At 33.1% G+C, this 11,420-nt stretch overlaps 1 protein-coding gene across 1 annotated transcript; it reads right to left on the bottom strand.

The window, feature by feature from the left end:
- Nucleotides 1-290: 290 nt before the first annotated feature.
- Nucleotides 291-10,589, bottom strand: LOC148285377 (uncharacterized). The gene is made up of 5 exons (XM_088226220.1): nucleotides 9,881-10,589; nucleotides 8,386-8,520; nucleotides 4,595-4,718; nucleotides 2,653-2,857; nucleotides 291-642 (listed from the first exon to the last, which is right to left on the bottom strand). The coding sequence occupies exons 1-5, from the start codon at nucleotides 10,216-10,218 to the stop codon at nucleotides 398-400; spliced, it is 1,047 nt and encodes a 348-aa protein (XP_088082346.1). The 5' UTR covers nucleotides 10,219-10,589; the 3' UTR covers nucleotides 291-397.
- Nucleotides 10,590-11,420: the final 831 nt, after the last annotated feature.

Genomic DNA, 11,420 nt, shown 5'->3' with positions numbered 1-11,420 from the left:
TCTCGCGATCTTTTTTAAACATTTAAATAGATTTATTATGGTATTGGCATTACCCTCATGTGTATAATTATTCTTCACAAAGTAAGAATAAATATATTTTGTATTAAAATCCAGCATATTTCACTCTCCAAATCCGATGTGAAAATGTCCATTTGAAAATTACAAAAAATACAACTCCATCATTTAAATAAATAAGAGTGATATTAAGTCTTAAGTGTTACACCATAGCCAGTAATTCGTATTTTATGTATGCGCTCTTCTGGACTACAAACTTTGTAAAAATCGGTAAATACAAACTTTGACCAACTTTTATTATTCGTTTTTAGTTGGTTACAATTTGCTACAATGTATTTCTTAACAATAAGCTCACCAAAGTAGAAAAGCCTTAAATAAACATTCATTTTGCAATGGAGTCCACAATTTCTAAATCATTAGTATCGTCGATTTCGATTTGTCTAAATATTCCCTCCAAAGATTTAAATGTGTATATTTCTGAATGAGGTGAGATATAAAGATCTTCAGATAAATTATTCTTTTCTTTTTGTTTTTCCAGTTTCACATTTTTTAACGTGATAGTTTTGAATGTGGCTTCTTGAGATTCAAACCATGTACTCCTGGCGATGAGTCTTTGCGTCCATGCATCTGTAAAATATAAAGTGTCAAATGAATGCAGAAAGAAATAGGCAAACACAGTCTAAAATTGATGAATTCAACAAGTAAGTACCATGGTAACCTTTCCAAACAGTAAAAAAATCATGCACTCAATACCATGGCTGGTATTCTGAACGCTCTCGCGAGAGTAGAGAAGCTCCGCTTGCACGTAATTAACGTTGTAATTACGCGTTAACTCTACACCACACACTACACCAGCGAGAGCGTTCAAATTCGCCCCCCAGCAGCTCAATCACAAATAACTATCGACGTGCTAATAAGCGACGTGATAACAATTTCTCACCATGGTTGTTTATCGTATTCGCGATCACAATAGAACATCCGTGAACACCTTATATTAAATGTCAAAATATTTACTTTTTGCGACGTGAAATACTGCTGCGCAATTGATTGCGATGCAGGATTAGATAGTGATTTTTATTTGAATATTTGATTTCACACATATATTTGAATATTTGATTTCACCGGCGTAAATATGGAAAATATTCCAAAACTGCTATTTTTATTTATTGTTTATAACGCTATTTATTGCATTTAGCTGGCGGTTGGTAAACCAAATGTCAAGAAAAGCATTCGACATAGTAATTGTAATTTAATTTTCACTTTTTTGTATTAGATACTCATTTCTATTTTACAAATGTATTTGAAAAAAAATTATATTGTATTATTTTTTATAGTAAACGCCGACTTATCACCAGTGGACTGTATTTATTTACGAGGAAAATAAAAAACAAACCGACACGAGCGTTGACTTAGAGATTACACTCGCGTTGACTTATGACTGCGATAACTTAAGCATGTTCATTATTGTTCATTGGATCGCTCAAATGCTTAGCATGTTTTTAAGCACCTCAATAGCTATCTGTGATTGAGCTACTGGTCACTGAAAAGTCCTGAAAATAATCGGAATTGAGAATCTTCTTACACATTCTCAAGGCACCCTATTTATTCCCATCCATAATTCTTGCTGCTTTTAAAACTTTTATCCTACTGTTCATGCGGCTCCACTGTGGAACAATGTCTCATCCACCACCAAAGCCTTTTTTTTAATCAAGTTTGAAAAAAACATTTCCGATCTCTTCTTTTAATTCTCCTCTTTTCCTGTCTTCTTGTTCCCTTAATTCAATTGAAAATAAGTGTCAAAATCAATATATCTTATGATAGAGAAAATCCAAAGGAAATTTCTGGGATATCTTTACATGAGAAAGTGCGGGTATTATCCTTGATTTTACCCGACCGAGTTTCTTCAGGGCATGCTTGGCTGCACAACGTTTTAGAGACTAGAAGGAATGTGTATTTGACTGCACATTTTTATCGATTGTTGCGCGGTATGGTCGATAAACCTGAGATTATGATTAGCATTAGTTTGATTGTTCCTGATAATTGCCCTAGACAGCGTCAGCATAGATTGTTTCATATTCCGATATACAGAACTAACCTGCCGATGGTTATGCCTATTAAAAGGGCTACCGCTATGCTGAACATCATCGCTCTGGATATTGATTTGTTCCATGCATCCGGAGAGGTTTTCCGGAGCAGGATTCTCCTACTACTTAGACGAGAGTCTCATTCATGTATTTTTTTCTTTTAATAATATGAACGTCTTGAATTTGTGTTTGTAATTCATAATATACCATTTGTAAATAAATAAATTGAATTGAAATTGAGTTAAATTTATTTAGCCTTTTTTCACAAACGTTTCAAAACTGCATAACAAATTTTATTTTAATAATTAGTTGTAAGAAATTGAATATTAGTCCGCTAATCTCAAAAAAGAAATAACTGAACAATAAGTTGAATAAATAAATAAAAACGAATTAAAAATACAGTTCTGCCTGTGAATAGGATCAGAATCCTAGGTGAGTGTCTTTCCCTTGATGCCAGATTGTGATTTTCTTACATTCACAAAATATTTATTGATCATTCCATCCAAACATAAAGATGTGATTTATACAAAAATAAAATAAGGAAATAAATTACCATTTAGATCCTGAAGTCTTCCGCTCAGTTGTTCCATCTGCACACCAAGTCCTTCTAATCCCTGTTCCTGTATAGAGTGTATCTTTATTCTTTCAAGGACCTTTTTACTTGCTCCGGCCACCTTCAGCCAGAGTCCGATGGCACTTTTGTGCCACGGTTTAGTCCTTATAACGTGTATTGCGTGAAGCCTTCGAGGATATGTGTCCTGAAAGTTTACCTTGTCAATTAAGAATTTTAGTAAAAACCAATCACCTAAATTCGATCGCAAAACCACATGTCAAAAAAAATGGAGGGACCTAAATATAACAATTTATAGCATGCAAATAATTGAGTTTACTAGCCGGTTAAAAGAGAGAATAATCAGTGTTGCATTCAGTATAACGAAGAACTGCACAATATGTCCAGGCCTCGAGCATCTCGGCACATATAAAGCTGCTTAGATTAAGATGGGCCGGACATGTACAGCGAATGCCTGATTCACGTGTCCCTAAAATATCAATGAGCGAACACCCGGGTGGAAAGAGATCAGTGGGAAGACCCAGGACATGATAGGATGAAGTGAGAAAGGATGCAGCGCAGTTTCTCCAGGTGGCAAATTGGAATACGGCGGCTGAGGACAGACAGAGTTGGAGGTGAAAGTTGCAGGAAGCCAAAGCTTGATATGGGCTGATGCGCCATCGAAGAGAGAGAAAAAGAGAGATAGAGAGAGAGAGAGAGAGAGAGAGAGTAGGTTAATATGGTTGATATGTTCTTATTTTAAAGCTGGAGAGGACTTTATTTCCAATATGAATCAAAACAATAATGATAGTGTAGAGATAAAAAAGAATAACAATAGGTAACACATCATTCTTCTCCCTGTTACCAGTAATCATACAAAGACAAAAATCACCCCGTACAAAACTTTCAGAATGATTGTTTCGCATGAGTGTGAGGCGTAAAACAAAGTCTGCTGAGATGATGGAGGAGTGTGCTGCTTAAGATCCTTGGCCCCACAAATGATGGAAATACCAGGAGAGTAAGATATAATAACGAGCTGTACATCTTGAAAGCTCCCGAGGTCTCTGTAGAAATCAGGCTAAATAGGCTGAGATGGGTTCGCCATGTGCATATAATGACATCATTACAAGTACCAAAAAGAGTATAAGATGGTCACCCAGGAGGCAGAAAAATAGTCGGTTGACTAAGGTTGCAATGGGACACATTAGAAGAACCTAAACGGAGGGTTGCAGAGGATGACATTTAAGAGTTGGAAGCGAGTGTTAATGAAGGTCTTAGTAGTTCCATTGAAGAAGAATAGTTAATCAGGTTATGGTCCCGTGGCAAGTGTCTTTGACTCACGGACCAAAGGTCTGTCGTTCGAATCCCACTCTACCCCAACTTGATTCCATTTTCTAATAGTGAGTTATTTACAACTCGTTGAGAATGGCCCTCAAAATTAAATATTTGGGTAAATCATAAGAACGCAAATATTTCTTAAAAAAAATAAAATATCTTCACTCTTTATACGTGCATTATTTGTCAATTTATAAAAATAAAAATAAAAACCGAGCTTACAAGATGAGCATTTTAAGTCATCTAACACTTTGTTCTCAATCTAACAAGAACTAGTAGAATAATTTTTAACCATGGGTTGTCAAATGAATGCATCATATATTTATGTGTTATTATATAATGGATCAGGGAGCAAAGTTTAAGTGGCAACGGGCAGGGAATGTTGCAAGGCAGGATGCAACAAGATGGATTCCTAGAGTTTTGAAGTTGAGAAGACCCTGAGAAAACAAGAGAAGCGTCGGAAGACCTCAAGAAGAGATGGGCCAACGATACAACTGCTGTGGGGAAAGAAATGGCTCATAAAAGCAAAGGACAGAGAAGTATGGAAGAGGCTTATATTCAGCAGTGAAAAGATGAAGGCTTTAGTAGAAGATACTTATTATGTACATACCTTTAGTGTTTTTACAAATTTGCTTAGAAGTCCACTATTTAATACTTTCATTGCATGGTATTTAGTAAAACCTTCCATATCCAGAATAAACAAATCGCTATTGCTCTTTTTGTCTTCCATGAATCTAAAATAAAAAATACATATTAAGTTTTTAAAATGTAAACACTTTTGAACTACCCTGGCGCGGCGTGGTGGTGCGCCCGTGGGATATAAATGTGTTGCCATTAGTTATGTCCTTTTTTTAATTTTTAAAATAATGAAAATAAAATTTTCTGTTTTATAAGATGTTGTTTTGGTTTTACGTAAGATATATTACTTTATTTAATTTCAAGCCTTCAAGGTCTGTAAAGCAAAAGTGAGAATTTTCGACACTTCCTTCTGTTCGCGTTCAATCATGTACTGCGGATGCCTCCTGAGAGCTTTAACCACGCCTGCTTACTTAACAAGGCATCAGGTTCTTGACGTTCGCTGCTGACTTTCGTCGGCAGTTCATGTCAGAACTACGGGACGCAAATCTAACTTGAGAGTATGAACAGGAGCTAGCAGCCGAGAGAGATGCCTGGAGGCCATTTGTGGACAGCATATGCTTCAACTAGATAGCGGCCATGGAATGTACTGCGTATGCTTCCTGAGAGCTTTAACCACACCTTCCTACTTTACAAGCTATCAGGTTCTTGATATCCGCTGCTGACTGTTCGTCAGCAGTTTAGGTCAGAACTACTGGACGCGAAACTTACTTGAGAGGATGAACTGGAGCTAGCAGCTGACAGGAATGCCAGGAGGCTATTTGTGGATAGCATATGCTCCAACTAGATAGCGGCCATGGAATGATGATGATGATGTGCAATGGTAGTAGTCAGAAAACAAGTTGCCCTTTCAATAATTTGGTCATTAATTACGCGTAGGTTAGGCAATCTGTTTTATCTTTCATGGAACAAACATGATTAAAATGCGCTACAATTTCAGTGCCAAAACAGTACCCTATGCGTCACTGGATATGGATAAGGAATGATAATAATGATTTTTTGGTGGTTCTAGCCCATTTACTTGAAATAAAAAATACTCACGAACAGGCTTTTATGTACTTTATGCTTTTATGTAAATTATAAGTTCCTAAGTATTTTTTACTCAAACCTGTTACATTTTGATAATCAAAATCTATTATAAAGTTCATAGTTTTATTTTTAAAATAAAAGACGAGTGATCCGAAAACTATAAATCTGGATCACCCAGGAACTGGTCTCATCGCTTTTGTGACATCTTCGAGACCATTATTAGACCGAATTCAATCATTAGACGCACCTGTAGAAATTATAACGGACTCAGTATTGATGTAGACATTTTTAACTGCACGTTGCATTTGTACAGAAAATTTCTTCATGGGGTCGATTATTTGGGATAGTTGCTGAATGTACATCTTGAGTAGTTTATGCTATGTATATGTGCCGCATGTAATGTATATGTTTGTGTATGTTTTATATGTGCGTTCATGTGTGTGCGTGGATGGCTCGGAGTGTACATTCGGTATTTTAATTTATTACCTCCATGGAAAACGCAAATGTCAACAATTATCCTTTTTTCACTTAAAATTCTTATTTATTTTTTATTTTTTGTCACATTTAATGTTTATATCTTTTTAATTTATGAAAACTTAATTGGTCTTTTTATGTTAAAAAATTGTTGTTTTTAGTACTTATTTTGTAGGACTGTATGTTTTCTAAATAAAACAAAATAAAATAAAATAAAAAATTATCTTTGTCAAAAAAGTAAGTCTATTTAAACAAAAACAGTAAGAATTAATTTTAAATTATGCAAAAATAATTGAATTTTATAAATTGTTTTTGTCCGAGGGAACGTTTAACAAAGTGTAACGGTGTATACAAGAGTTCCAATGAATTTATTTTAAATGAACTATACTTTACAATAAAATTCCATTAATATTTTTCACTAACGAACTGGAATGCCCTATGGATGCAAACATAAATATTAAAATAAACACTATTGTATTAACTAGTTTTATCGTAACATTAAAATATTATGATGTGTTTTTAATTCCAATTTTTTTTCGTTTTTAGTTGAGTTGTAATCGATTAAACTGGGAAGCTTATCGATAATAAAACTAATGACAGGATGGCTTTATTATGAAATTTTCATATTGGCTTTTTATCGCAGATGCTGGATTAATCATCCATAGATAAAAGCTAATCCACATATTCGTTTTTACATTATTACGTTTTTTTTCAATTAAAAAGATAGGATTAAAATGTAGAAAAGTAGAAAAGTAGATACAGGTACATTCTTATCACATCAAATAATCAATATACATATATTTACTGTTAAAAAATTGTTTAATTCATCAATATTTTGAGTTTGTCCAAATTTTCGTCGACAAGGACTGGATTCAACTCCCTGGGGAGCTGTTTATATTAACATATTACAACAGAGATGAAGAACATTTAAGAGAAGGTAATATGAAAGTCTAGGCATCTACAGGGCTTATGACCACAGTGTGTAAAGTGACCACTTAAACCAGCCAATGACAGGTCATAAGCCCTGTAAATGCCTTGACTTCCATATTCCCTAATTTAAGGTATTCTCCATCCCTGTTGTAGTTTGTTAATCTTAATGACTCCCGAGGTGGTGAAATCCAGTCTTTTGTCTGCGAACATTTGGACAAACTCAAATATTGTAATGAAACCAACTGGTCCAAAAAAAAGTTTAAAAATTAAAAAATTATTTTCAGGCGTTGCCTAGTATGTGAAATAATTCAGTCAGATGAATCTCTTCACAACAATAAAGGTTTCAGCTCTTCAACTTTACTAAAATCAACAAATGGAAGAATTTAAGAAATATGGATGTTCAAACATGGGCAAAATGGTGAATGTTACACAGTGTGTAAAGTGGCCACTTAGTTCAGCCATTGACGTAGATGTCTAGACTTCTCTTAAATGTTCTTCATCTCTGTTTTAATATGTTAATGTTTAATTCATTTTGTAAAATATTTTGGCAATACTTCAATTACAGAAACGCTATCGAGTTGAAAACAGAAATGCTGGTGTAGGCACAGAAGGGCGAGTGAACCTCACAGGTGCATTGGGTACCGCAGGCATAGACTAAATATATGGTCGTTCTACTCTTTGGTCACCATACAAGAAATTGAAAACGAAACATCTATCGTGGTAGGCAGATACCATTTTAAAAGAGTAACTCGTTTATTGAAAAAAATGCTTTTATGTATAAGTAAAACCGATGGAAGACCCACGGCCCTTAAAACGGTTTCGGGTATGTGGAGGAATGTACTTACACTGTTGATTTTAGTAGTAAGTAGTACAATAGCATTATAGTCATCATTGCTTTTCCGCACCTACTGATGCATAGTACATTGCATTTGTACACCAATCGCAGGGCATCTTGATCGTTCTTGTTTCATGAAGGTAAGATGATCAGTCTTACGCTTCAGGTACAGTCCAGGGACAATGAAATGTTCTGATGTAAGAATACCTTTTTTAATAAATATTTCTTGTCAACCATGTCGGGAATCAAACCCGAGACCTCTGCATGGTAGGCAAACGCTCTGACCCCTACGTCCGAAAGGTATAATAGAAGCCTTGTAAATGCCTAGACTTCCGTATATCATTATCTATAATTTCCTGCTTTTCTGTTGTTGTTTATCTTAATGACTTTAATCCAGTTTTTTGTCCACAAACATTTGGAGAAACTCAAAATATTGTAAGCTTTATCTCTGCAAATAGAACATGTCGCATCAGTTTAACAACACAAAAATTACTGACCTGATATCCGAAGCCATTAGGAATCTTTTGAAGAAAGCTTTCTGGTCAAAGTCTTCCGCCTTCACCCCTGGAGCGATCTTCGAGTAGACTATTCTCTGACCACCTTTGGTGAGGACTGGAAGGGTGAAAAGATACCTGAAAGTGTATTTATCATACTGAATAATAAAATAAAAATATAAAAATAAAGGTTTACTTAAAATTTATAAAGATCCCATAATAGAATAAAAGTGTTTATGCATCACGAAATATAAGGACGGAAAATTATGGATAAAGTATGAAAAATTGTATATATGTGTGTGCATGCATATGTATATTTATGGATGCATTTCAAGTGCCTTGACTAAACACGTATTTTCTAACAAAAATGGATCATGGATCGTTCCTGGTTGTTTTACTTATTAATAAATGTGAATTATTATTTTTTTTTAAAACATACAATCTTTAACTATTAACTACAGTATAAAATTTTTTTTTTTTGCCCCACAACAGGCCAGGAAGCCCAATTACAGTGGTGGATTACATTACAAAACACGCAGGCTTAAGAAAAATCATATATAATTTTTGTGTGCTCACAGCTTATATCATAGCTTTACATTTTTTTTTGTCTTAGTCGGAGTTTATATTTTAAGAATATAGGAATCAACAAAAGTTGAATTCGAAAAATGTGTTTTTATTCGAGGATTCGTGTGGTGCATAGGTCACATGGGGTAGAGGGTATTTGCTTTGGTAAAAGGTTTTGATTGCCTCATGCTTTACTTGGCTCATCTGGTCGGTGGATGGAAAAGTTCAGGTGGGTTCTTTGCCCCTCGGAACTTCTTCATTACAATGGAAATCTTACAAATATTAAAAAAAAAAAAAATTGCTATGACAAATTTTTTCCATTGGGCTCTATTGGAATACAATGTATGTATATTTGATGCTTTATTAAGTTGGTTCGTAACAATTTAAGAAGTAATATTAAATTTAAAAAATACTGTATTTTATAAAACATATTTTTTCAAATCGATGAAAAAAATATCAAGGGTCTATATTTTTTATTTTTTGCATTATTCCTTTCTTACTGCACAAACATTTTTTTAAATCTTTGACAAAAAAGTTTATAGTTTAAACATTGATAATAGATTTATATTATGTTTTTACGAACTCGCGAGAATAGGAAAATTCTTATAAATGGGAGAAAATTTGCAAATTAATTTATCTAAATGTTTGGCACCAAAGTTCATGGGTTAAATATTAATAATAAATTCATATAATCTTTTTACAAACTCGTGAGAAATTCTTATAAGTGGGAGAAAATTTGCGAATTTGTATTTATCTAAATGTTTGACATCAAAGTTTATGGGTTAAATATTAATAATAAATTTATATAATATTTTTACGAACTCGTGTGAATAAAAAAATCCACAGAAATGGTAAAAAACTTGCAAGGGCGCGGAATATACATTTTTTATATTTTCACCCAGAAATATCGTCTTTCACAAAGAAAAATACTCACACAGATTGGCAGCTTTTTAATATTTCGTCACTATCGCTAGTCCTGTTTTTAAAAAAATCTCCGCCTTGACATCTTATTTTGAAATACTTAAAAATATATCTTTTGGACTTGTTGACGTCCATTTTCTTCATATCCAGTACTCTCGATACAAAAAACAATTCATCTTCATCGTTTTCTCCAAACCTAACCATAACTCCCAAATCATTTTTTATAAAATTTAATAAATCAGATATTTTCTTTTCTGCTATGGTTTGTTGCTCGACTAAAGCATTTTCTTTTTCTTTCGAGGCGTCCTCGCTAGATGGCAGTGCCGTCGGTATGGATTGTTCTCTTTCCATTATTGAGTAAAAAAACTAACGTAAACAATACTTATTACGCATATAAATCACACATGTTAAAATAAAATGTAATCATTAGTTAATATAACTAAAGCACACGCGAATATCCAACTTAAAACAACTGTAAACAATATTGTTTTCAGTGTACACTAAACTTTAACTTTCAAAATACGCTTTCCCGCCACACGTTTCACGGGGATTAAGCCAGACACAAAATTTGAACTTATTTCTTTTGAATGAAAATTTGAAATAAAGCTTATGAATTCGGTTAAGCTATGTGTTACAAATGTTGTTTTTTACGGGAATTATCGGAGTTTATGCGAGATTGATAGACGCAACTGCGTTCGCGAGATCTCGTCCACAACTACTGTTCGAATTCATAAAACCTGCCTGTATCTACAAAATGGCGTAAATTCCCGCAACTTTTTCTGATAACCGGCCTTCAAGTTATTTATTTCCTGGTGACAATGAATTCTACAATATTTCCATGCTAAAAAATAAAAAGTATTTCCTTTTAGATTGCTATGAGACAATGCATTTATGAAGCACTGTGAAATTGTTATATTTAATTCATCAATTAGTCATTATCGTGTAAACAATTTATTTTAATTTATTTTACATCATCTTCAAGGGGATAAAAAGCTACTTTTTTATAAAATATGTTCACAGTTTCAAAATGTACAGAGTTTCTTTGTTCCAGGTCCCGACTAGCTAGGAAATTACTGTTGTTCTTTTTTTTACAAGTGCTTTTTTATTTCGGTAAATGATGCTTAATAAATTCAAATGATAATAATTACATTAGAAAAAATTCTAAATAAATATAAATTAGAAAAGATGCAGGTAATAATAATAAAAATTGAATCATAAATACAAATTAGAAAATATACCATGATATAATTAATACAATATAATTTATTAGAAAATGAAACATTAATGTAAATTTGAAAACATACCGATAGTAATAATAATTGAAGCATAAATATGAATTATAACATATAGCATTAGTCATTAAGAAATTTAAAAAAAAATTAAATGTGAGAACATACTAATTATAATATAAATTGAAGCATAATTATACATTTGAAAATATACCAATAATAATAAAATTGAAGAACAAGTATAAATTAGAGAATATGCCATTTATAATTCTAAAAATTAAACATACGTGTAAAAACTAGTAATAAAAAGAAAATTAAAACAAA

The sequence above is a fragment of the Micrasema longulum genome, unplaced genomic scaffold (assembly GCF_059751315.1).
Source record: "Micrasema longulum isolate JH-2025_06_02 unplaced genomic scaffold, ASM5975131v1 h1tg000039l, whole genome shotgun sequence".
In the NCBI taxonomy this organism is placed as follows: Eukaryota; Metazoa; Arthropoda; class Insecta; order Trichoptera; family Brachycentridae; genus Micrasema; species Micrasema longulum.
The sequence above is the reverse complement of the archived record's forward strand: the minus strand, read 5'-3'. Positions and strand labels throughout refer to the sequence as shown.